Here is a 27,791-nt window from a genome sequence, read left to right as displayed (position 1 = left end):
TGGTGACCTCAGCCACCTTATTCTAGTACCTGACTTCATTTCCTTTTCTGTTATCCTCAAAGGTATAATGAAATGCTATACTCTAAGTGGATTTATTCCACATTTTCATATATGTCCTTTTAGTGCTTGTGTATTTTACCTTTTGTAATATGCGAAAGGAGACAATACTTAATAATGAGGTAYGAGAGTTGATTACTATTTTGTCTTAAGAATTCTGTTTTTCATACACTCAAGAAGAAACAAATTGAGATGCAAAGTTTAATAAATTCATCATCAGAACACTATTCTGTAATTTTATATTGCAGTTTGACAACATTTAATCCCTGTTACTGCTTGGAAGGATTTTTAATTGAATTACTCCACAAATTGAATTACACAAAACAGAAAATAAAAAGGGTTTATAAATAGGACAATAATGTTAACAGCACTCCCAACTCACTGAGAATTTTTAATGACATAGTATGGTTGTTGATAGGGTTTTAAATACTGTTTATGCATGGTGAACTTTTATTTATATATGGAAAGTGTTCTTTTCAGAATGGATTTTCTTAGAAAATGAAGAAGAGAATCTATTTCCTTGAAATTCATAAATATAGGAAACCAAGTTGAGATCCTTATTTTCAGTCTCACTATGCTGGCAAGCATTTCGGCTTGAGTTTACCTTATGAATCACAGATATCACAAAGAAGGTTAGTTCAGCCAAAAYGTCTGTGAATACTGTATTTTGAAAAGGAAACAAAAAGTTTTGAGCTTTTCTAATGAGACTTCAGTAACTAGAATATGACAGAATATATAGCAAGTGAGTGCTTCCTGGAAAGGAGGAAAAGTATGATTTTCTTAAAATCCAAGTGGCAATTTGTATTTATTCTAGCAGTTACACTTTAATACACTGAAAGCTTTCAGAAYGGGGAAATGTAGAAAACTTAGACAATCTAACATTTCTATGATTACATTGTTAAATGTTTTGGTTTTTTACTGACCTGGACTGTTTTGCCTTTGGCTGTTTTGACATGGCTGCAGCATAAAATATTGTAGTTATTCATATCACTGATGTCCTGTAAACAGGATTTATTAGGAAAAAAAATTATTAACAAATATCTGAGAGTGAGTAAAATAAAACATTTTAAGATTGTTCATCTTGTTACCTGATAAAAGTTAACTACACAATGCACGTTAATAGCATTTTCTTTCCGTGGTTTCGATTTTATGTCACCATTTGATAAAGTTAATTAACAGTGTGCTAACTAGTCTCTTCATCACYTAAATGAGAATTTCAGGATTAGGCTTGTGCTTTTTAAACTTTGCCTCRCCTCCTACTGCAGTTTATCAATGCACTGAAAGGCTTGTCGTTTACAGTGTATCAAATCTAAATGAAGGSACATRTGATGATTATTTTAAAACTCAGTGGGAAATACTTCTCAGAGCAGAGATTTTAAATTTCTTAACTTGTCAGTTTCAAAAATTTATGATTCCCACAACTATCTTGATATTTTTGCTYCTTTGTTATAGAAAGGGGACAGAGAGCTTGCCTACCTGTGCACAGGAAGAAGCTATTCTAGCTGCAGTACTCATATATTCAATTCTATGCTTTCCTTTAAAATTTCTTATATATGATGCAAACCTAATGAAACCGCTACGCCTTCTAGGAGGTAACCTCTGCATGAACTAAAGAGCTGAAATATTGTTTAATCATGCTGTGTACCACTTTTCTACAGTGATATGAGAAACATTATTTTGGTCAGATAGAAACAACCAAAATAAAATATTTTGTTCTGTCAGGAGGAAAATGTCATTTTTATTTAGCCAACTCTTTAAGATGCCAATTTTGTTGATATATAAATCTTTCCTGTTAAGTATCTCCAAGAAGCTTATAAAAATGTTAGTGTGTAATTTCACATTTTTAATTTGGAATTTTTAGGCCCAGTTGGTATATAGGACTCGGAACAAAATCATTTGCTAATTTGAACTGACAATCTGTGTGTCACCCTTTCAGGCGAACTAATATTAACATTTATTGTGACAACTGAAGAGAATAATGGTAGGGCTTGAGTCCTTTAATGTTACATTGAATTCAATAGCTGTAGATAGTGATTGCTACAGTTTAAACTGACTTATCTTTTGAAACATAGAGAGAGCTTTATTGTTTTTATCATATAATTACGATTTTAAATTTTTAAAAAAGCCTTATAGTCTATTTTAAAAATAGAATATTTTCTAATAGTTATGTTTGTTTGGGACATTTAGATTAACATTTTAAATTAAAAAAAAATAACAAATATGAACTAAAGAAAAACAKTATGATTCTACCACCTACTTAGAGACAGGACTTGATTTCAAAATAAATTGAATTGCCTTTCTTTTAGGTGTAGGGAGAAGACAAAAAACAATAAAGTGATCTGAAAAAGCTGACCAAAAAAAGGCAGCCCCAAGCCTTCTAAGTCTCAGCTGTGCTTGATCTTGATATCCCTCTTCCCATTGCTTCAACTCACATTACAAATCTATATTTTGTACTTTTTTTACTAGTCAATCAAAAATAGCTCATTTTTGAGCTTCTCTTCATATTTGTTATTTTTTCAGTCATTAAGTGCTACTTTTTCAAGGAAGTGTGTAGGAGTGCCATACATTAATAGGGAATCCAAACTGGATCTCCCACACAGCACTTTGAGAAATATATTCTTGAGTTTGGATATTGACTTGTGTTAGTATTGGCAGGTATTAGATGTGGTATGTTAAAAACTTCACAATATAGTCTTCTGTGTGTGGAGTTTGGAGTGGTTTATTTCTTTTTCTTTTTTTTAATATACTGTTAGCCTTGTTTGCTTGTGTAGCTCGGTAGTGCACTTAAATAAGAAAGTGCTCTAATAATTTCTTATTCCCATTTTTTCATTTGTAATAGAGAGAGGTGATCAAAGGCTATTTCTTCTGTACTTTTAACATCCTTCAAAGGTTCTAAYTGAAGTGCTGAAGAAGGGACAAATAGTGATTGCAAGACCAAATAAGAATGAAAAAGAAGATAGAAGATGGTGATTTACTAGAATGGAAGCTTATTAAGAAATTGTTTTTCTATCGTAATCTGTATGAGTTTTTTTAAGATATACTTTGTTAAACACTTTAAAGTTGAATCGTTTCATGTGCATCAGGTTGTCTGTAAGTTTTTCAAAGTAGGCTAACTGTGAACCACAGCAGTGCCATAGCCTTGTGCTGGCTTTTCTCAATAGCTGCTCTTATTCTGCTTGTACAGATTGAGTCTCAGAGCTTTGACTTCTTAACTCAGCTGTGACCAAAGCCTGAGTCTACTGTCTGTCACTACTCCAGAGTGACATGATTCTGTCCAGGGGCGCATTGGTATGACTGGAGGGATTTTTGGAAATTTTTCCTAATATAACTTCACATTCAACTGTGAAAACTGTTATTTCTGCCTTAGGTTAAGCTGCCTCATTTCTTTCTCTTTGACAGCTGCAGTCAATATTGACCAAAATCTTTCTGTGAGATTTCCTGAGAAATGAGGAAACATTTTTTACTCCAGATTAAAAATAAAATTATTTGTCTTCTGTCCTGGGAAATCCTTCCCTTAATTTGACAGGCTTTAAACAGATTGCTAGCTTTAATTAAGTTTGAAATGAGATAAATAATTTCAATTCAGTAATTAGGTGTTGCGGATATTCTGGGTAGGTTTGCAGTTATTCCATTTTTTGAAGGCAACACTAGATATCTCATAAGAGGATAGAGAAAGGATAGTCTTGCTAAGCATCATGTGGAAAAGAAGCATGTGCAAAAAAGCTGTGGCAAAGACATTGATTTGCAGCAATTTAAATTGAAATTTGCACACTTTCACTTTCTTTTACATTTGAAGGCTCTTCATACACATACACACACACAGAAATTTTTATTTTAAAAAAAAGAATCTTATTTCCTAATGGATTTCTGCTTCCATGTTTGATCCAGGAGGTATGTAATAGATACTAAAAGCATCTGAAATAACAACATACCAAATGARCATTTCCTAAGGACATCTCAGAGAGCTCTGTAAAAGACACAGATTGAGCAGGTAGAGCATATTAACTGTGTGAAGAATCTGTAGAAAAGACCATTACTTCCTTGAAAGCTGCTCTAAGTCTGTCTTGCCCCTGCTTACACACATTGCAAGTAGTGGCAGTTAGTGTCACTGTAATTTTTTGCAAGGAAAGCATAGCATGGCCTGGGAGAAAGTCTACCTTTGCCAGGTGGTTAGCTGYCAACAGTGGAAGAGTCTTTTCCCTTTTCTTAGTTTTCATTTGAGGGGTCATTTTAGGTCCTCTGGGCTTTCAGACCACATACTGGCTTGAGGATWGGTTTAACTCTTCCCTTATTTGCTACTAGTGAAATAAATAGTAAAGTGAGAATGGCAGATGAATTAAATTTAAAAGCCCARTCTTGCAAATTCTCATTCATAAAGTTTCCAAATGCCTTTTTGTAGGCTGTGTCATTCCCAAACATAAAAGCCCTCCTTMCTTTTCCCATAGCTATCCATAATATTTTAGAAAATGTATCTGCTCTGGAGAATAAGGAAGTTACAGGTAGAACATCTTATTATGTAAAAAAAATCAACCAATGATAATAGATATGGGAGGGTTACAAGAAGGCTACAAGGGCTGCATTTTTTTATGGAAAGCCAGTACAGAARGTAAATGTGTCACCAGAAGGATGCACTGATGAGGGTCTCTTGGAACCACTTGCCTAGTAACCAGATACAGGAATCACATACCAGCTTAATGTGTGCTAAATTAATACAAGGACAAGCTAAATCCTCTGTAACTAAGGATCAGTATTTAAAATTGTAAATATGTTTATGTAATGCATGATGAATCCATGAAAGTCCATCCATATATGATAGACAGAGTTTTGTGACCATCAAAGATTTGAGGTTTATGAGGAAGATCAGACTTATGGTTGCATTAAATAGAACAAAGTATTTTAATTTCCAAAACTTTGTTTTTTAGGGCATTATAGAGTTAGTGATGGATGAGATTTAAGGACTGTACACGCATGCCCCTAATGGATCTTGCAATATTCTCTGTGCCATCCAGAACTTCACATCATCAGAGTCAGGATAATGGATTTGTATAAATCATCAGGATGATATGTAATGATAATTCTGTTGGACCTATGCAAGAAGGCCTTGATACATATGTAAAATCAGGGTTATGGCTGAGAAGAGTTTTTTTTGTTGTTGTTGTTGTTTTTTTGTTTTTTCCCATACTTCTCTTAATTGTATAGGTCCTTACCTTGTTCTTAGTCAGGTAGAATTACCATCATTATAGTAATTAGGGATGAAGTGGAGATTGCATGGTATGGTCCATTTTCTGTAACTGTAATTAGGCAAGATCAGCTAATGTGCTATATTAAGTGGTAAATTTACTTCAGAAGTTCTCAAGGGAGATTCTGTAACAGATATTTTATGGCATCCTTCAGACTGACATTCTRTATATATGCACACATGCATGCGTACTCATACTCACACATATGGACTTCCCAGGGATTATTTGTGGTGTTAGGAAAAGCATGTTCAAGTAGTTGTATTTTCATCTTTTATGTTATTCAAATACTCTAAAAAGCTTATTAGATTCAAGAATTAAAAATCTTTCTGTAGTTAGTGTGAGAATCTCACTGTTTAAGGCATTCTGAAGAGCCAAGCTCAGTTTTCTGCAAGAAGAGCGGCTTTGGATTTTTATGCAAATGACTTAGTAAACACTGGGCACTAGAAGGAGGAGCTGCACCTCAGTCTTTCTGACTCTCTTCATTTGTTAGATAGATATAAAAGTACTTCTGTGCTTCAGAGGGGTGTTTYGGATATAATCTAAGGATTATGCAATAATAAGATAATGTAAAAATGAGGACCTGCAAGAACACTGAAAGATAGGTAGTAGTAAAATTAATTTCCCAAATCTACAGCCAGACAGTCCCATGGTAATCTCTTCGTGGKTTTGTTCCTTTTCATGTGACACAAGGAGCAGTGACCTACTGTCTGCACGGCATTTTTATCCTGTTTTTGAAACATGCAAGTTGTATGCCTTGGGGATGATGAGGACATGGGTTTCATCTCATTACCAATGCCAGCTGGAATCAGTAGACAACTTCCTGCTTTAATTTCTGAGGACTTATGCTTATAGTTATGACGGTAGTTAAGCTTATCATGTGATCATTCGCCAAAAAAAAAARRGGTGAATAGTTGTTTTTCCTCTAGTATATCTACCCACTGGCAATGAGTAGTTAGGATTAAAAGCTCCAACTAGCCTGAGGCTATAATGAATATTCAGGAAAAATGATTCTGTACTGCTGCTTAGGGAAGTAAAAAGACAACCTCTGTAACATTAAAATCTCCTGTGCCTTTGGAGTAAAAAAGCAATATTTGATTAAGAACAGGAAGATAGAAGACAAACTGATGTACATCTCACATCAAAAGAGATTCTGTATTGTATTAAATCACTAAGAGATTCCTGTAGATCAATATTATGTTTTAGCTGATAATAATTTTACTAAGGCTTTGTTTAGATGGTATTTGTTAAAAAAGTAGAGCAGATAAATAAAATGTGCTACCAATGGATGTAAAAGTCCATTGAAGCATTCATTTATTCTTCTGGATTGATACACACAATAAAATTACGCTACAAATTCTATAATAATTGCATTGAATCATCGTTAATGAGAACCTAGAAACCTAGTTATGTGTAACAGAAGAAGGTAATTTATAGCAACATGGCAGATTTCAAATCAAAAGCATTAAAATCCTTTACTCAGTTAAGCAGAGTATATTTTAGTTAGTTCATATTGTTGATTTTGCAAATGTAAATGCCCATCTGTTTTTACCACTAATAACATTTTAGAAATCAAGCCATTTCAAAAATATTTTTTCACTATATAGGCTTCATCAACCACTGCGTCAATGATAAAAGCTGCAGAAGCTTTTATAAAGTTGGACCGGGGTAAAAAAGATATTTTTGTTATATTAGCTGTGATACAGGTATTTTTAGCAGAGATTTTTGTAGTGAAATTTATGTACCTCAAGATGTGTTCTCTTACAAGCTATATTCTCAACCTTTGAATGTTTTACAAATTCAGTCTCTGCTAAGAATCAGTAAATGGAATTTGTAAATCAGAGTGAATCTTCCAGAAATCTGAATGGAGGGGAGGTCTTGAATCAGCAAAATGCTTAAACCAATGCTAAAATAAAGCCTGTATATAAACACTTTAAACCTAGTGTTTGGTGCACAGGAATAAGTCAGGCTGTCCCTCTTCTTACTTTTGATCTTGACTTCAAAACTTTGCTGAATATAGTCAAAAAATTCTTTAGTCAGTGATTGCACTTAGATGTGAACTTTCTCCTTCTTATTATTTAAATCTTTATCAGAAGTTTTCTTCTTGTATGAATTCTGCAATTGTTCTCAGTCCAAAGGTAAGGATGGAAAGGATGTATAATTCCCAGGGAACTTTCTCTGGATTATGTAGCTCATGCATTTCATATGAAAATATAGTGGTCCAATCACATGAGTATCTTCTGACTGTTTTCAACCGTGTGATAAATTATGRTGCATTTTCCCAAGTCCTCAGTACAAATGTAATAGGAAATTATGAATTTCATACATGAATTAATTACTTTTTCTTCATGATCTGAAGAACAAAATGTAACATTTCAGATAGAGATAGGTAGGGATATTAACAAAATCTGAGAAGTGTAAATGAGAAATTCCTTGAGAACATTTTAGCTGTCTATAGAGCATAAAAGCTCTGGYGTTCTCATGCAGTGGCTCATTTCATAGAAATCCCTTGGGCAGCAGCGAAGCTCAGGCATGTTGTAGCTGTCGCCACTGGACTCTTGGAGTCYCTGCAGCTCGTGGATGGAGGACAGGCCAACCTGGAGCTACACAGGGAGGGAGCGGAGCAGGAAGAGACCTGGAGACAGGACTGAGGGAGCAGAAGGGAGCAATGTCTGTGTTGCAGAAAAAGGAGAAARGGGAGGAAGAAGTATTGGGGCTGATTGGAACAGAAAAAGGCAAAGTTTGGTCTGGCTAAAACTGGGGATCAACAGGATATTCCCGTGCAGTTCTGCTGGAGGACTCTCACCTTGAAAAGGGAATCTGCAAGAGCTCTCACATGTACATGTGTTCTGGAGTTGGCACAAAGGAAAACATTTGATTTCACATTAACTTTTCATTAAGATATTCAGCATTATCCATATATGATATTTACTGAATGAACAAATGAATTAGATAAATGATTAAAGAAAAATCAATTTTGGAAATGCCATTTTCAATCCAAAAATTGACAGATTTCATGGAAATTCTGTTTTTATGCAAAATTCAACATTGTTTCAATTCCTATCAGTGACTGTGCCACTRTGAAGCACTGTATTAATTTTTTCTTTCATTTTTTTTCTTAAAACAAAAAAACATTTCCTCACTATGAAGATTGCTATTTTTTTTCCCTTGGAATTTTAAGTGAAAGAAAAACCRAAGATTTCACCTCTTTCATTTGAGTTTTCAAATTATTTTCCATTTAAGTTACCTGTGGTTTTATGGGAACTAAAAATGGGCAGTTTTCCAAGACTGATCCAACAAATGGGCCTTTCAAAAGGAATTGCCTGTACAAACAGCACAATCAATCATTTGAACTGTTTACTAGCTTGAGAAATTGAAGAACCTTTCCATTGCATTTGTTGCATTAATTTTAGCATTGAAGTAGCGCAACTGATGGAAAACAAAGAGCTTAACTTATTATCTTTTGAAACAGGGAGAAATTATTGCTTATTAAGGGAGACAAACGAGTTAAGTTGTCTTAGATAGGATGGAAATTGGTTTAATATGAATGGAAGAGATCTCCCAGTGAGCTATTCAATATGGATCAAAAGAACAGTGTTTTTTAAATTGTGTTGGAGAACGAATGTTTGTGGCAGCGCTGTAAGCAACCGTGAAGCCAGCATAACGAGTTACGTAGTGCCARCATCGTGAACGTTATTTTGAGGATATCTAAGCAGAAGAATTAATATAAAGGTTATACAATTCATATCTTCTAGATATATCTTCTATCTCTCATTTCTGCATTGGGCCTCAAAGAAATTCAAAACAAAAATGGAAGTTGAAGATGTAACTACTTTCATACTGCCAGAGCAGCTTTCATGCATATTTTGTGGACACTGCATGGGCAAAGAGATCACTCTTTACTGGAATGGCAGAGCTAAGTCCCAGGATTTTACTATTCATGCAAAGCACTGTGTACCTTCTAGGAACAGAGTCTGTATTTTTTATGTTTGTATTTAATTGTTGGTGTAAACTGACAAAAACACCAATGAAATATTTCCTGTGTGCTCACTAAACTGAGAACCTTCACATGCACTGGATTGCTTCTCAGCCCATTTTCAGATTCTACGGCATAGCAGTGCAGCTTTCAGACTTTTTACAGTATCCAAATGGGAGAAAATTGTCCATATATGACAGACTTATTTATCTGTGAGAATGATAAAGATTTAGTAAATGTAAATAATTGCTGCAGTACCAAAAAGCCTACCCACAGGTTTTACTTGTACCAAATCTTGTAAAAGCACCATTCCTTTTTGAACCAGGTTATGCTACTGTGTTACGTTAAGATATTTGTTAAGGAGCATTAGCCAACAGAAGAAAAAGAACAACCCATGGCCTAAAGGTTGYGTTGAAAAATAACTACTGTATGTGTCAAAATCAGAATGTTAGTGCTACTGAGCTGTTTTCAATGGAAAGGATAGTCAATTACCCCCTACATGATACGTATTCCATAAGGGAAGTAGATGCCTGGAAATCATGAAAAGCCACCACTTGAGGATTTCTATTTCTAGCTTTAAAAGAGAAGATTTTGRTCTTTCATTTACCTTTTTGCCATTCCAAGTTATTCTCTGAAGTCAGAGGAGAGTTCAGAAATGCTGAATTGCATTCTGATAGCCCTGCATCCTTGTTTTGATCAAGGCATAATCAGCCAATATTCAGGATTGCATTATTTTACATCATAGTGATTATTTTCAACATACTTTACATAGAGTGAGTCATTAAAACCGAAAAATACTTTTTAAAATAGAGGATAAATAAACTCTCTGTCATCCAAAGCAGTACTTTTGCCCTCTGGAAAATGAACATTTTGTGATATCTTTGTCTTTCGAAAAAAGCAAATCTTCCTTTTTTCATGAACTAACCTTTCTGTAATGGATTTGCAGTTACTTGATGTGTCTGAAATAAGTTAACTAATGAGATGAGGTTCAGTCCTGACATGTAATTTCACAAAATCACAGTATAGCCACTTGTAACAAAGTTTTCTATTGCCTTGATATGCCTTTTGTTCATATTACTTTTAATTATGTTCTATATTTATCTGACCTATTTGAACAGGATCCAGAGCTGGTACGGAACATCTGTCGCTGGGTTAGACAAGCTGTTCAGATTCCTTTCTTTGCCAAGCTGACCCCAAATGTCACTGATATTGTGAAAATTGCGGTGGCTGCGCAGGAAGGTAACCAACTCCAGTGCACAGACCGTGCAGTTTTACTAATCTGCAGGATGTTGGAGACTCAGGGGAGAGGGGAGGTTGGAAGTGATAACAAGTAGCAACACAAGTTAATACGAAAACAGTTAATGTATTTAGAATAAGCGCAGTGATCACAAAGGTTTCCTAGATGTTTTCCATGTCATATTATAGAATATAACAATCTATGAAGAGAACTGTATTAGACTGTTAACATTAAATCACATGTGTTTACGTAGCTTCATATACACACTTCTATCTATATCATATTTATATGTTAATCATACTGCTGTATCTTCACCTATTCCTRCTTTCAGTAGTATTGTAGTAGTATAGTAATAGGATGTGCGTGTCCTGAGAAAACAGAAATACACTATTTGAGGTATATTTAAATCTTGTTTTTCTCCTTACGACTTAAAATGCAACATGCTAGTAAATCGGTTTCCAAGCGGGTGCGTTAGTCTGTCCCTCAGACCGCGGTCACGGCTGCTCCGCCACACTCTGTGTTTCCCCTCGCTTCTCAGGGCGAGCGTGGCCTGGTGCCAGCATGGCCTGGCACGGAGCGACCAGGCTCGCAGCCTCGTCCCGCGCAGCTGAAGGGCAGCGCGCTGTCCTCCTGCCCCGTGTTTCCCAGGTGCCAGGTGTAACCCGTACGGCTCCTGCAGCTGATGGCAGCCTGCCTTGAAGCTAGTGTTAAATCTCTCAGTCCAGGATTGGTTTTAAAGACCTTTCTGCACATCCCCTCACAGTCTGTTACTTTCTGACTTCAGCTGTTCGTTTGAATTTCTAGTTATTTCACAGTTTCACAGTCTTTCTTTTGTTTTTTTCCCCTCCTGGTCATATACGTATTTCCCCCCTCCTTGTTCATATACGCATTATTTAACAAAACGCGACTGACCTTTCCTTTCACAGGCGGTGCAGATGGTGTTACAGCCACCAACACTGTGTCRGGACTGATGGGACTGAACGCGGACAGCACACCTTGGCCAGCAGTTGGTGGAGGACAGAGGACCACATATGGTGGCGTGTCAGGTAGGTGTTGCCCTTTTGGATGCATAGTACTTCCTTGGAGGATGACAAAACATCAGGAGGTCCTTGTAGTGGGCTAGAAGATCATGTCTGCCGCCACACTGAGTTCTTGGAGCTCGCTGCTGGTCAATGTTTCTAATAGTCATGACAGATGGAACAGATTAAGTGTGAAGGCTCTTGCGTTGCCCTTTCCTTAATGGTAAAATGCTGCATCAGAATACTGTGATAGGGTCACTAGAGAGGGAAGGAAATCTCTTCTCTTGTGACCCTCGCTTTTCCTAGAATTTTTCATTCTGTCACAATTGTCAGGCCACACGTTAGACAGGGGCTAATGAAAGGGCACCGCAAGGGGAAAATATCAACATTCCCAATGCAGTCTGGGTTTCGTAGCCTGAACTCCGGCCTTCCTTGCTCCTCCCAACTGAATACGCCTCTTCCAAGTCAATTATTTTGTCCTCTTCCCACTGTGGTGAAAATGATAGATTCTATTAAGCAAATATATGTGTATTTGTGTAGTCTACTCTTTGAGATATGCAAGAATATCTTGTATAGACCGTATTTCCAGATGCCGCTTCACAGWTTAATTTTAAAACCAGCAGCAAAACTTTTACACTCCAGTTTGGTGCCTATGCACACTAATGTAWTAATCTACTGGCCCTGTGCACTCTGTTGCTGTGACAACATGAACTTGACCCTGTATAGACAATATTGTGAGCTTCTTGACTTTACTGGCATGGAGATTAGTCTCCTTGGTGACAGAGGTAGCAGTAAATATACATAACAGAAGTAATAGCATCCCCCTGATTAAGTCAAACACTGCTGTATCAGAACAACCTCCCACCTCACCCCAAAAAAGTAATCAGGGGAGACTAGACAGGCAAAAAAAATGCTTTATTTTATGTGACTGGTGCTATTCTTACAGAACGATAAGAAAGGTAGCAAAAGATACCTTTTAAACAAACTTTAATTCACACAAGTGTATTCAGTGGAAAATTGCCTTACTGCCTTAGATAAATGCATGGAATTTGGAGTTTTTAAGAGAATGCTGAAAAGCAAGGAAGAGATAATAATCAGAAGAAATCATTATGCCTATTGCATAATGATTATATCACAGTGACAGTCCAATAAGATGTTATAATTTTAATACTATGCAAAATGGAAGGAAAGAAGGAAAACAAAGAGAACAGCTACAGCCCATTTCAATTTCTCTAGCCTGCCATGTTGCCAGGAAAAAAATAAAGGAGGTCACAGTGGGTGCTGTGCATTAAAAATTAATAAAAGAACTATTGCAGTAGTATTTTATGTAAGTAACACCATTCACATTTTCTCATTTAAGTTGCAATTTCTGAATATTCCTTCCTACCATAAGTCTGTCTAATAAAGTCTACAGAATGACTGCATTACAAAAAGTGTCTCTTATGTCACAAATTTAAAACATGTATGTAGTGTAAACTACAGCAGCACCTGGATGCTTAGCCACATGGAAAGGCCTGCCAGCATTTCCATATTTTCATGGTTTATGATTCTGTTCTAACCTAGACCTGGGGAAAACTTTGCCATTTCATATATATGTGTGTGTGGATGTGTGTGTGGATGTGTGTGTGTGTATATAAAAATGTCTTTTCCTTCCTGCAGTTTTACGTATATCAAAAGAAATAGCTGATGTCAGTCTGGAATACACCTTTACCTAAGATGCAAATCTAGTTATTTAAAATATATGAAAACCACTGGAAGTTTTGTCAATGTATTATGTTTTGAAAGAGTATATTATTGCAGAAAAATAAATCAAGGTTTCTTGCTGGTAATTGACATCACTAGGTCCCAGTCCCACAACTCATTGCGCAAAAGAAAGCCACAGCGCCAATAGAGTCAGTAGGCTCCGCCACACACTGCAATACTTTCTGCTCAGTGATCAGGGTGTAACATTACACAAATTTATGAAAGCGAGAAAGCGGTTTTAAATCGAGASAGCTAGCATGCTTACAAGAAGACAAAACACGGGAGAGCTTTTCTGCGTGTCGGAGCGAGGGACAGGGTGGTCATGGTTCCGAGTCATGTTCCAGCCTTGCCAGGGCTTGGTTGTGTGGCCTGAAGCCAGACGTTTGACCTTTCCACGCTTATGTTTGCCTGTCTATTAGATGGCAATAACACCACTTACATGCCTACAGGCCYGTCGGGAAGTGCTTTGTGATCCTTGCCTGAAAGTCGCTTCATAGTTTATTGGTTTTCTATGTTGATTTGCTGGAAGTTCTGAGTTGATTTTGTTCTATTTTATTAGGTGATATAGCCAGTCAGGTTTGTTTTTTGGTCTTTCAAATAGTTAATTTTAAGAGAAAATTCATTTTTAAGTAAGTTAAAGGCAATGCTATTTTATAGTAGCAATAAGTTTGGTCCATTTTCTACRTTTTACAAAAGCCCAGCTTATAATGTTCTCCAGCGCACAAATGCAGAGCGGTTACAGGGTGTAGCCAACATATCTTGCTCTGCRTTTTCTCCAAATTGTGCAGATTTTATTTCTTTTCTGGAATAGAAATGACTCTCATTTGGATGTCAGTGGGCACAGACATACAGTCAGCGAGGCAGGGCTTTCTGCCTCCCAGACGTATACGATGCAGTTGCTGCTGTGTGATCTGCGGGTCCAGTGAAAGTTGGACTCCCAGTCTGTACATGCCTGTGTACTAAAGAAACATCTTCCATATACAGCTTCCCCTTGGCTTCCTCTTCCTTCCTCTTCTTGCCTGCCTTATGCAGAAACAGCTATATATAGAAGGATAGTTATTCATCTTTTCAGGAGAGAGAGAGAGATATTGGAAAGGGAATTTATTTTTAATTCCTTCTAAATTAGTAAATGACAGGGAGTTTCCCACAGTTTGTATAAAAATAAGAAAAATAAAAACTTGTTTTTTTATCAACTCCATTGTCAGAGTTCCTGAGATGTCTTTGAGAACAGACACTTGTGTCTTAGTCATTTCTTTAAGTCTTTTGCAGAAGGAGAGGTTTAATAACATTACTTTTAAAAACCCTGTTTAACTTTGAGTTGTCATAGCCAGTATTTTCTTTCCAGCCCGTGCTCAGGAAGTTAACTTCCTGTTTTGATACAATTTGATCAGCTGAAAATTGCTAAACTGTAAGAAGAATTGCTCCCAGGTGAGTGTTTGACCACTAGATTGTAGAATTAGTCTTTTTCTCTGTTCTCCACTTCCCTGCAAATATTGAATTATTAATACAAAGTGAAACAGCTCTCACAGGATACCCCCTCTCCTGATTTGTGAGACTCAGGCTCATATCCCTGCTGTGAAGCAGGGAATCCCACCTAGCTCTCCTGTAATCCCAGTTTACCCTCTGACTGTTGAACATTGTGAAAACTTTTTCTCCTCACCTTCTGCCTCTATCCAAGGGCCAAGAAATCTTTGCAGGGAAAATTTCACTGAAACAGATATGTTTTAATTTTCACAAATTGGCATTTTATAAAGGAAATTCATTTCTAATTGGTGCCATAGTGCCCTAGCTGAGCCCAAAGGCTAGAGCAGCCTTATGATTTCCATGGCCTCATTACATGAGAGATTGTGCTTAGAGGATCCTACCATTCATCTATTTTCATAAGTTTCCAGGAACTGCCTCTTAATCAAAAAGTGTAAATGTCCTCATGAAGCCTCCAAAATATCATTAAGGAAATAAACCTTTACAGTGAGCAAAAACAAAAAAACCACTGAAATTAAGATATGTAACTTGCAAAGCCTGTCCTCTGTGTTTGCAGAATTAGAGACATGGTTTGGTTTCCATTAAAGGGTTTTTTTAAATTGACCAAGCAGTATTTAAACTTTGAGAATATAGAATATGTAGGATTTTATTCCAAGCTCTTCCTTTATGTGTGCAATACAGAGTATTTGTTTCTTAAAACAAAGCTAATGCTGGTATTTATCCTCACAATTAATAATAGTATCTGGCTCTGAAAGAGATGTTTCTGTCTGAATAAATATAAATGATTTGGGAAATGTGTATTTTACAGGTACTAGAATAAGATGCTAGGTCTCCCAGAAAAATGTTAATGTACTGTCAGCAGCTACATGCTACCTTAAGATTTTTTTCCTTTAAATATATTTTAAAATTTTAAAAACATTCCATTAACTTTCATACTGTGCTTACATATTCCAGATCTGTTTTTTAAAACACATCGCATTGCAGCACTATAGGATATCTATTACGGGTAAAATAGAACAGAGATGCTGTTTGAATTTCCATGTTTTTTTGTTCTTCTTTGTCATCTGTTTGTTTCTTTGTTTTTGTCTGGAAGCCAGATCTTTTGGGAATACATTTATAACACCATACACTGGACTTATCAGAAAACTTGGTTAAAAGTAAATCTTTCTATTGTGCACTCACCCTTTTAATATTTTTTTTACAAAAATATTGGTGTATTTTACAATAAGAATTCGAACATGTCACGTCTATGTGGTATTATTACTTTGTGCAATTATTGTTGTATTCTGTAGTATTTTTGCATCATTTGCATATTATACAGAGTATTAATGTGTTTATATTCGTTCTCCAGAGTAAGAGAAATTCAGAAAGTTATGTGTTATAACTTTAGAAATGACTATGAAAGATCTCAGACAGAATATATCTAGATAGCAGATTCAATTATTAGATGTTGGAATGTATAATTTTTAGAAATGAGTAGAGGCAGTTAATTTTAATTACTTTTTAAGTAAGTTAGTGGAGCTCTCTCTTTTTGCAAAAAACATGTCAGATATCAATTGTGACTTTTAAGGGGATACTTTGCAGGTGTTATTTCATTAAATTAAAATGTGTGCACTATATGAATAATTGACATTATTAATAGGGACATATACATTTCAGCAGCTTGGAATATGAATTATATCGAAAGGGGAAAGTTGAAGTTATAATAAGAGCTGCCTTTTAATTTTGATTTTATGACACATCATTAAAAGAAAATCTCTCTCTCAAAAAAAAGCATTCACTTTCATAATCACAGTCCTCTCAGTGACTGTGTAGTGTTGATTTTGATCAATAGAAATGAATGAAAAGCTGCCTGTCCCTGGAAATAAAAGAAAATGTATGTATGCATATGCGCACTTGTGTTTACTATAAATATTTGCTGAGGGTTAAAGACTATTTACATTAACATATATTTATAAAACAGTGTGGATAAGAGTAAAAGACAAATATACACCATAGTACAATTTTAATTTTGGTTTATTATTTGTGTTAAATGTAGCTCAGCCATTAGAAGTACTTATTTGCATATATTATGTCAGGATGCACAAAGAGGGCTGTGTTTTCCATGCTGTCCTTGCAGCAGTCAGATTTCTCTTAGGGTGCTGCCGTCTCTGGGCTCTGCCAGAGAGATCAGAGCCCTAATAATAGATTTTTGACAGGGAGCTCGCCTGCTACCTGCCCTACACAAATCCTCACTGTTCATGTTTGCTTCATGGCAACAAAGCAGACAGAAGGAAAATGCCAAGTGCTGAGTTTGAGGTACAGCCCTGCCATAGCTTGACATTTCAGCAGAGTAGCAGTTTATGAGATGCATAATTTTTCATCTGGGACTCAGCTGCCATTTTCATAGAAGCTTGCAGCTCATCGACTGACTGGAAGCAGGGCAAAGGTTTATGGCGTAGATCAAGGTCTACATCTTTCCCATAGCTGTTTAAAAATAAGTATTATTCTGCAGTGAAGGTCAGAGAACTACACACATTTTTTCCACTTTTAATATTTTTTTAGCTAATTTATTTCCCACGGAAAAAAACATTTCACACTTTTAACACAGATACCGTTTGCAGTTGATTAAAAATGAACATAATTGATTTAATTCACCAAAAGATTAAGCGAGTCCTGAAAAAAGACTGAAGCATGGGTCTTTACACACAGCATTTGAACAAAGCTGTGTATTCTTCTCCTCTTAGTTTGAAAAAGCTCATTCTGAGCTTGAAATGAATGAAAATTCTTTACTCTGGGAGAGTAATTGGTTTGTGTTTTATTATTGTTATAGATTGAATTTAAATTTTCACATTCGTGCACGTGTACTTGGGAAACAAATGCAGTGTAGGTACGTGTAAGTGAGTGTTTAATTTAGAATTACACATCTCTGAGCTTCGGTTACAGTTCACCATGTCGCAGTCTCATATAGAACAATGGTGCAGTACATTGGATTAATTAAAGAAGCCTTGCAGAGAACTGAATTCTCAGTATGTCAAGATTTCAATTTTATGTTAAATATTTTCTAAAGGCCAGACCCTTAAATCTCAGGGGCTGTACCAAGCAGTGAGCTGTGAATTTAACCATAGGCTAACTGCTAATGATAAGGAAAAGAGTCCAAGTTGAGGCAGCTGTAATACAGTCGTTGGATTAGGCTATCAATCACTCAGTTCCCTGAGGAACGGGCAAAGACGACAAAACAGCGAAAAGGGAAATTAGGAAGGGAGGGCATGACTAGAATGAGATTCTTCAGCAAATGTATCTGTTAGTTGGCTGAATCCCCCAAGCATCAGACAGAAACGTCCAGCATTGCTCTCAGACTAAAAGCCAAGTATTTGTTCCAAACTCCTAGAAAACCATCAAATCGTCAACTATTGCTAGTCTTTAGAGTGTTGTGGAAATGCAACATATAAATCAGTTATATTCTGCTATTTTAATAACCTGTAATTAGATTAATCTCTAACTACTGTTGTTGAATGCTGCGGATTTACTGTTTACATCAAAGCTCATATAGAATGTGTCCAGTTGAAATAATTAATTTTCCAAATGTACCTCTTTTTTAATGAACAGATAACCATTAAGCTATGAAATCTTATTGATGGCTACCAAAGGCCAATGTCAGAAGGCGATTTGGATGAAATCGTAAATTCTACTCAGATATTTTCTAATATGGTGAAAAAGGCCAATGACTGTGGCCTGGCTTGTCCATACATGTGTGTAAAATTACATGGTTTTAATCTGAGTGCAGCTAAATAAAATGGGGAATCAGTTGATATAATTGGTACAGATTCACGTGGTTTAGTTCAGGCATATCATAAAGCGTGCTTGTATAGTTAGCACTTTGGAGATGTAGTCTGATGAAGAAAGGAGGGAAATGAATAGATGAAAAAAGAGAAAATTGAAAGCATTAGCAGGTGGGTGGGCTGCTTTTTATTTAAACTTGTTTGCAGTAATGGATAGAGGTGGCCTGTGGCCTGGTGATGGGACGTTAGTCGATTAGGAACAGAAAAATGCTCCGCCAGGTAATGGCAGGAAGATCGAACCCAGYGGAGTGGCTTTGTCAGCACTAGTCGATTGCCTTCCAATGTCTGTCAGGTTTAGGGGGAAAATCTATTTCTTCTATGATCAACCTTTTCCAATTTTAAGCAAATGAATACAAAAATTCTCCCAGGATATTTTTGCATCATATCTTTTGTAGATTATTATGTTGAAATGATTTTTTTTGTCATAAAAATGTTACTACAACTCATTTTGGAGGTCATTTTAAATATAACCACTGTAAGAGTCTAATGAATTATTTATTAGAAAAATACTTGGCATTTAAGTGCTTCTCAGTTTATTCTAACACAAGAATTAAAATGCTATCAAGAATGTCAACYAGGCATTTATTAAAATAATAATAATAGAGAAAAAAACAAGTGAACTTTTCTGTTAAGTTTGTTTTCCATTAAGTGTCAGCAGCTCTTTTAGCTGGATCTTTCTCACCTTTCTCCCTGGCTAATCACAATGAAGTCAAAATGTCTTTTGTCCAAGTGCAGTTTGATTAAGGATAGAGATTGTAGTTGCATGCAGTATAACTCTAGTCTTACGTTCAATCTGAAAGGCATCTCTACTTTCAGAGTATGCACTTAAGCCTGGTAAGAAGGATTTGCTCCTTACAAAAGTGTATCTAGACTGTGGGAACTGGGCGCCTTACGATGTGTCACTGGCTTCTGATGCACGGGGTAGAGGGGTCACTCTGGTGTGCTGACTAGTCTCTGGCAGTCACACAAATTGGGCTTGGGTCCAGCCTTCTGCTCTGCTGGAAGCAACAAAGTACATTTGATAGTGAAGCGGTAATTCTAAGTGATCAAGCGGATGACTGTGGACCAGTGCGCAGGAAGGTGATTTTAGGTGTAGTGTTCTGGCTGGCCTGGCGGTCTGCAAAGCTTTCTTGCAGTGTCAAGTACAYGAGAGATTCAAACTTGAATACGGGTTATGAGACTTCAGTATCGGAGGCATAGGGAAGACGTGGCAAGGGGACAGGACCAAGTCCGGGCGGGCTCACGTGCCGGCGTTACGGGCTCCCTGCTGTCGCCCTTGCAGAGCTCCTGGCTGTCTGCTCTGCTGACTGAATCTGCTCTGCGGCAGATTCAACAGCAAGGTTTGTGCTACRGATAGTACTTGAGAGCGAGCAGTAAGGCAGCTGTCTTCTATGTTCTCAGTATAAACTAAACCTATCACTCACAGCAAGAAGTTCCTAATAATAATTCTAAAAACATCAGGAATCTGGCAGAGTTTGTAAGCAACTCTGATGAAGAGCTGTATCAGCAGAGGTTAAAATCCCTTCACACTTACCCACCATGCCTGGAGCAAGTTTGTTTTTTTCCATATCTCATCTTGCACACCTATTTGTTCTAGTCACCAAATGGCATATGTAGATTGTAGATCCCATCTGTATTCAGTGGAAGACATGTTTTGTTCTTACCRGAAGAATCAACATATTCTTATATTTTTGCAAAACATTTTTCAATACATTAAACATCAAAACCTGAGCTAACAAACACATAYGAAAATTACTTTGCATATAACATTTGTTAAGATGGAGCTGTCTGTTGTTTTCYCTCTCTCCTGGGGGCAGTTATACTYGCTGGGTAAGCCAACTGACTGCTGTCTTCCATCTTCAGCCTCAGGGTGCTCTCGCTGGTGGCTGTATGCCCGGCTCCTGGACTGTGTGCTGGCTCCTCCACCAGGCTCAGTAGCTAGAGTAGCCTCCATAGCTTRGGTATCTCTGTGAGCTTGTGGGGATACTAGGGCTCCCACCAGTCGTACTAGCTACAGATTGATGCATTTTAGGAATGAAACCTGGGGTAGATTGGAAAGAGGGTTTCACAGTTGCATGAAACTTAAGTAAATACAGTTTCAGGAGGTTTTGATGGTCATGCAGGGTTTTAGGAGGAAAAAAAAAATTATTTGGAACAACTTTGAACCCAGGGCATTGCTTTACATTCAGCAGTGTCAAAAAGGCAAAATTAACCTGCTRTTGTTGCTTACCTGCTTCAGTGTAGGAAAAAACTTTGAAATTTCCTGACACTGGTTAGCTATGATTTATGATGAACTCACTGCAGTGAATATATCTTTATTCACCTAAATCCTTCTAACATTCTGTATTTTCCTAGTATTGTACTTGAATGATGAGGAAGTCCTAATGCCAATTTCAAATATAAAATGCAGAAGACAAAATATAGGCAGATTTGATAAACAGAGGAGATTCTGGGTTTGCCTTTCTCTGGATGTTACGTCATCCCTGATGAGTTATTGCTGAAAGCATTTATGGGAGTTTTTCCCAGCCATCAGAACAACTTCTTCTTTTTTTTTTTTTTTTTTTTTTTTTTTTTTTTTTTACATTTCAAGTATATGCAATCAATATATCAATATGTAATAGTCAGCTAAGAGATCTGCATTTTTATGTGTGTGTTTTCATGCAAGAAACAACTTCGTGTAGCATGAGCTGTATAAATATCCTGCTTATGAACTGTAAATACATATAAAATCTTGTAGGAAAGCTGTTGTAGTTATTCTGTTTTCCAGTTTATCATCCATTTACAACATCATTGTTGCCAGATAATTGCAAATGTCTTCTCCATTAGCATGCACTGTAAAACCCCCTTTACAAAGGGGGTTTAAATCCACAAGGACACTCATAGTCAGGGATTTAGCCACCATTATTTAGTTCAAGTGAAAGTGAGTGAGAACTGTCAAGCCCAGTGTCCCGTTGTTTCAGAATGAGACACACAAATCCGTAGGGAAGCTAGAGCAAATATGTGGAGAAGGTGTGTTTAATGACATGAGATCAGRCAATGAAATGTGTGGTACCATACCTGCCTCAGCACCAAGTAAGGCTGGTGCTGTGAAGAACTTTGCTACTGTCAATTCGAAAAATGGAGAAGGCTGTGATTTGTTTTACAAGTAAGTTGTTATGGTCATGTCTGGCCATTTGTTTATATTTCATAGTCCTCTTGAGTGACATACTGTTTTTCAAAAGTATATATGATTAGTCCAATCCACATTTTGATTGAGCCAAGCTCATCTTCCTTCTTGTCATTTATAGCTGTGCTTATGCTGTTAATGCCATGTCAGCTGCCTATCTGTTGAATACACTAGCTTTGGCAGTATTTTCACTGATTTTTGGATATATGCCCRTTTCAGTAGGGAGTACTCAGAGAAATATTCTCACTGTAGCACCTGATAAACTCTATRCATCAGAAGCACTTGAAGAGAAGCTAGTGCTAGACAAGGTATCTAAGAATTAAYTACTTTTTCTTATAATGTAAGCAGTTTCTTCAGAGCTTGTTGAAGATGGGATTTGAAGGATTCAGACCTCAAAAGAGGATATGGTAGCAACTTATTTTCTCTAAGAATATTTTGAAAATGCCTGCTAGGTGGTACAATCTGGTTGTTCATCAAAGCACATTAGAGAATCAGTCCCTGGCAGATACCAGAAAGGAGGTAAACCCTGCCAGAGGTGGGGAGGTCACCCTAACTTGCTCCATCTTGTTGAGTGGGATTTTCACAAGGGGCTCCCAGGAGCTGCCTCCTGTATAGTGCTGGTGCTGGGGTGTCAGACTCAGGCTCGCTGTTTCACGTCTCTGAGAGCATTCCCATCTTACAGTTAAAGTCAGGTGGTGTGAGGTGGTAAGAGAGTTTCCAAAAACAGAAGGAAAATGTCACTCATAATTCCTCTTTCAAATTTGGGCTTTTTCTCTGAATGTCTGCGGGGTTCTTTACTGGTTCTCTGTGTTTCTCGTGAATAAGATTCTTGGGTGCACCAAAAGTTTTTGGGGRAGAGGCATACAGCAGTATGCCTACACTTCCCTTGTTATATTCCTGAGCTGCCATTCCTGCTGGGACACTTCTGTATCRGAGAGCCCTTCCAAGGCACTCCCCAAAGAGCCCAAAAACCTACTAAGGTAGAGCAGGTGAAATGTCCTTGCTCTCTGCAGGATCTCGTAGGCAGTTGTGAGCAGACGTGCTGACAGAGTAAGGCCAAGGCTTTCCTGCTCAACCTCAGGCACTTAACTGGGGACTGTTAAGCTGCTTTATGGTCACTATARAGAGACAGGCATTTTCAGACAGCAAGTTAGATTTTATGTGAGTTCTTGTCTCACTCCATTGACTTCATCAGAAATTTGAGGTTAGTACATTACATTACTAATTTAGGAACCTTTGTCAAATGTCTAAGATAGTTTGGGCCTGTATTTTGTGATGAATATCCAGTGGGGAGGCAAGTGATTCATTTTTTCTGGTGTGCGTTAGACTTCTTTTTTTGAAAACGCAGATGCATCTGATTCTAACCTATTCCATTTTCTAATCTGATGTCACAGGAAACTGTTACTTTTATACTTGACATTAAAATATCTCCCAATTGGTTGATTTAAAGCATTTGGTGKTTTTTTTTWTATATATATATATATTTTAATAAACTCTAATAACAGCATTGCAATCCCATAATGCTGTTTCTCATATTCTTGTTACAGTAGGGGTATGGCACACATTTTCTGGTTTAAAAACCACGAAACATATTTCCACAATTTAATCTCAGTGTTAGAAAAAGGATCACAGCAGCTGTTATAGTATTTTGTATTTAAGTGAGTTTTTGTAAAGACTCATGACATGCTCCCTGGGAGCTAAATATTGATGAGAATGCTCTGGCAAGCAAGATCAAGCTTGGTGAGTTAACATGGCGCAAGTCTCTGCATTGGCACTGTAACAACTCTGTAAACTATTATCTTGCTACATGTATTTTGGCTTTATAGGTGATCTTGTCCACTTGAATTAGGAATTTCCACTGTATTTTAAATACTGTAACTTTGGATTCATATTTGATTTAAGACTGCAGTGCATTCAAGGTTGCTTGTACTTTCATGTTTGATGACATTTTCAGTAACATATTCTGTATAGAATCACAAAAAACAGCATAAAACCTTCATGACTGCAAACCTCTCAAAATAGAAGTAAACACTGAATGTAGAATAATTTAGAAATCATATGCATCTTTATGCTGTGAGACAGTCCATGTCCTAAAACTGTGAGTCTGTGAAAGCCACAGATCAAAAGTGAAGCTTACACATATATTAATTATAGGATATAGTTAAGAAGATTAATTTTTATTTGTATTCTGTAACTAAAAAGAAAAAATCACTTTTTTCCTAATGGCAAGTGCACCATGTTTAAAATGCTTATACTTTCCTTTTTGAGTTTCTGAATAAAGAATATAAGCCTATTTAGGATTCTAGTAAATTTGGCATATAGACTAAAGTGATTACCAGATACGTTGTGCAACATATGGCATTGTACAGTCTTTGTGTGCTTCATAGTATTTTCTTAAATTACCAGTATTTGTTTTGATTCCAAAAATGTACTTGTCTAGGCTCTATAGTGCATTGGACTTACGTGCTGGCTTTTCAGTGCTGAACAGATGTGTTCAGATTTCACATGAAACAGTTACGCTTTTGTGAGTCTTCCTCTTTGAACATTCCTTACACAATATTGTGTCAATGATAGGTCGTGCAAGTGGGATCTTTTATTTTTTGTGTATAYACTTACTGCCTAAATCACCTTCGGAATTTCTAATAATTCTGCATGATGAAAAAGAAAAAGGAAGCAACTCAAGTTTGCCCAAAGATACTGTCCACTGAGTGAATTAGTTTTTTTCAGATACTTTTTTATTTTGGATTGAAGAAAAACAGGAAGGAATGAAAACATAATGCTTTTATGGGTGACAATAATAGCCAAAAATAAGTCCTGTACATGTCTGTGACCAGACATATTCCTCTGTTTGAAGCTCTATTGTGAGTGAGCATAAAAATTCATTCATGAGGATGCAGAGAATAAGATGCCCAAGGTCAGGAGATTAGCATGCAATTTACTCCTAAGAGGATGCTGCTTGAGCTGATTTATAAAAGATACCCTTACAAAGGATATCCTTCATACTGCAAACAATTTTAGAAGAAAGGATGGTATGGCCTTTTGGGAAGGACAGGAGATTTGTAACCGTGAGAGCTGACCACTGCCTCTTCTGCTCAGGTGGAATTACACTAGCTCTCTCTCTTCACACACAGATCTCCTCTCTCAGCCTCTCCTGCACCTTTTCTATTCTGTAAGATGAAAATCTTACCCCTTCATAAAATGTTTGGATAGTCTCTCTTAAGAGGCACTGTTTAAGTGCCAAATATTGCTGGTTTATTTTTAGTGGGTAGCGATAGATGTTCTTAGCAGTATTTTAAAATCAAATAAACACTTTGTGGGCCCCAGCCTTCCGCTAATTGGCCTTTACTTTGATCACTGAAAACCAATGAATGCAGTTTAGGAGTTCTGTTTTTATCATTTTTCTTCAGTGGAAGCCAAGGGGATTAAGTCCCTTACTCACCCTGTGAGCTGCCCTCATTGAATAACAATTAAAATGATCTGACAGAGCAATGCACTAAATTCCCTCGCATCTCCTTATGTTGCTCTGGATATATCAAACACACGAGTGTTTAGGCCTATTAATGCTGTTATTTTTTATTAATGCTGAAACCAGAATTATGATGCAAGTGTATAATTTCATCTTGAAATCAACGCTGAGCTGTGTGGCTGATCACAAGCAAGACTGATATAAGTAGGTTTTAATTAACAGTCCTGTGTAATATATCTGGAGCTAGTAAAGGCCTCCACAAATCAGGATTATGCTTTTTCTGTGCCACAGGTAGTTTACATAGCACGGACATGCTATTATTTTACTTTCCATTAAGACATTAACTCTTTGTCTCACTGTGCATCTTAGCTAGAGATGTAGCATGAGATTTCCCATAATTGTGAAGTTTATTTAAAACAAGGAATAGAGGAATAAACCTTTCTCTAAAGTCAGCATCCATGCACAGTACTTCACTAAAGCCAAGGTATGATGAGCTCTCTGTTGCGGGGGTCCTTTTCTTTTACAGAAGACTAAATATTATCATGTAAATTTCATTACAAAAATACAGAGGAGTAAGGAACTAAATATTTAGAAACTTATGAACCTAGTTACAAAACCGTAATTACATGAAAGTGTTCTTGTATAATGAGCGCTTTACATCTGTCATCCAGTGTTTTAATGTCTATAGCAGTTATTAGCTGAGTATTTCTATTATTACCATTATGGGAGCAACTGCCATTCTTGAAACTGATTGATGTTCAGGAATAAAGCACTTTTATTATATGTTGCCAGCTTCTGAGGACCAATCTTATAACCTACAGTGCCTTCAAAGGAGTGATGATACCTGCTCTTTCTGGAAATCACAGCTGAAGAAAGTAAAAGGGTGAAAACATTTTTTTTCCTCCCGAGAACTTTCACAGCATTGTACGCCATTCTGCTGCAAAATGATTATAGTATTTTATTCTCTAAAGGTGACACTGGAGGAAGGTAACTTTATGTACTTAAAGAGATGTTTGTATATAGGAAACTAGCACTTACAGTGGCTTGGCTTGAGGCAGTAAATTTATTCGATCTTTCATTGTTTGAGTGCAAAACAGTCTTCCCACAGGGTGTGACGGTTGCAAAGTCTCCACTAGCATTTCCTTAGTTTAATTTAGGTTCATGCTTCATCCAGACCAGTAGACAAATCTGCAGTTCCAAGAAAGAAAAAGGACAAGGAACAGAAAAGTGAACCACACAACCAAGTGTTTATCTTCTGAAGGCCACGCTGTCTTCCCAGGGCCTCAGCAATCTCTAATCATCCTTTGAGAGTTTTCAAAGGAGCAAAGCTGTCAGAAAACGTTGCAGGTCAGTGAGCTATAAATGTTCCTCAGTTTGGGGAAGTTTTGCATGTATTTCTTAATTTTTCAGTTAATTTTATTATGTATTGTATTTCTTATTTAATATCGTGAACCTCATCCCACCTCTGCCCCTTATAGAGATTGATCCATAAAGACACAGTGCCCACCAGCTGCACTTTTCTGTTGCAACAGAAACTATGAGGAAATGGTTTTGGCACCTGGGAGAGAGGGGCTGTGTGGCCAGGGAGGTCACACAGTGTGTCTTGGAGCCAGATTTGCTTGTGATGTTGAAATGTGAAAGTAGATGCATATGTGAGACAGAGAGAGCAATAAGGAGGCTCAGTTATTTATATTTGTTTACATTTCCATTAAGATGTGCAGCTTTTGGCTTGCAGAAAAGGATGCTTCAAAAAAGGAAAAATAGAGAATCCTACAGTTCTGGTATTTTCTTTATGGAAACATGCTGTAAACATAACTGGTTAGCAAATTTCTAAATCCTCTGCTGAGTATAAGAAACAGTCATAAAAAATTAGGGCAAATTTCCAGGCTTCAATATTACTACAAGTCTACAACAGATATGAAACAGCAGAAATATGATGAGATAGACTCTTCTCCTGGACAAACRCAAGGACTGAGATCCAAGCAATACTGCTCATTATTTCTGTGTCTAGTGTCTTAGGACTGTATGGAAATATTTCTGGTGAGACATCACTTGTAAAGGAAGTAGTTGTTGATCTTTAGTGCGTGTGTGAGTGGAAGACTTGTTTGCCATGTTTCCAGAGGCAAGCTTCTGTTTTTTTTCCATYAGGACCACAACGACCCAGTTGTACTGAGCAGGCAGCAGAGTGCTGGTTCTTCTAGCTTCTTGTGCTTCTCTCCTAGAATAAGCCACAGAAGGAAAGGGCTGCTAGTGTGGCAATGCCGTACAACGTGAAGTCCAAGCTCAACCTCTGGGAGCAAGTTCACATACTAGAAGTGGCAAGTTCACATACTATGTGTTCACAAGAACACGTATACAAGAGCACATACATGCTAACAAGAAGCTCCCTATAAGTTTAATTGCCTTTCAGAGAGTTGGAAAGCTACTCCAGAATCCCTCAGGTCCTATATTAGGGTAAATCAGCTAAGTTTTGGGTGCTGAAGAAACCTCACAAAAAATATTTCAGCAGGGTGGGGTGGGAACCCAGCTGTTCTCCCCTGTCTCACAGTTTGATCCTCAGTTTATAACTAGACCTGTAAAAGTCAAA

General features: G+C 36.9%; 1 protein-coding gene across 1 annotated transcript in view; it reads left to right on the top strand.

The window, feature by feature from the left end:
• The window catches only part of DPYD (dihydropyrimidine dehydrogenase), a 343,995-nt gene that overhangs the window by 238,197 nt on the left and 78,007 nt on the right, over positions 1 to 27,791 (top strand). The window contains exons 17-18 of the mRNA XM_085303683.1: positions 10,389 to 10,509; positions 11,434 to 11,553. Coding sequence (XP_085159809.1) covers positions 10,389 to 10,509; positions 11,434 to 11,553 — 241 coding nt within the window. The remainder of the gene's footprint in view (positions 1 to 10,388; positions 10,510 to 11,433; positions 11,554 to 27,791) is intronic.

This window comes from Rhea americana, unplaced genomic scaffold, assembly GCF_003343005.1.
Source record: "Rhea americana isolate MKP2758 unplaced genomic scaffold, rheAme1 scaffold_2, whole genome shotgun sequence".
In the NCBI taxonomy this organism is placed as follows: Eukaryota; Metazoa; Chordata; class Aves; order Rheiformes; family Rheidae; genus Rhea; species Rhea americana.
Note: the sequence above shows the minus strand (reverse complement) of the source record. Positions and strands in the feature narration are given on the sequence as shown.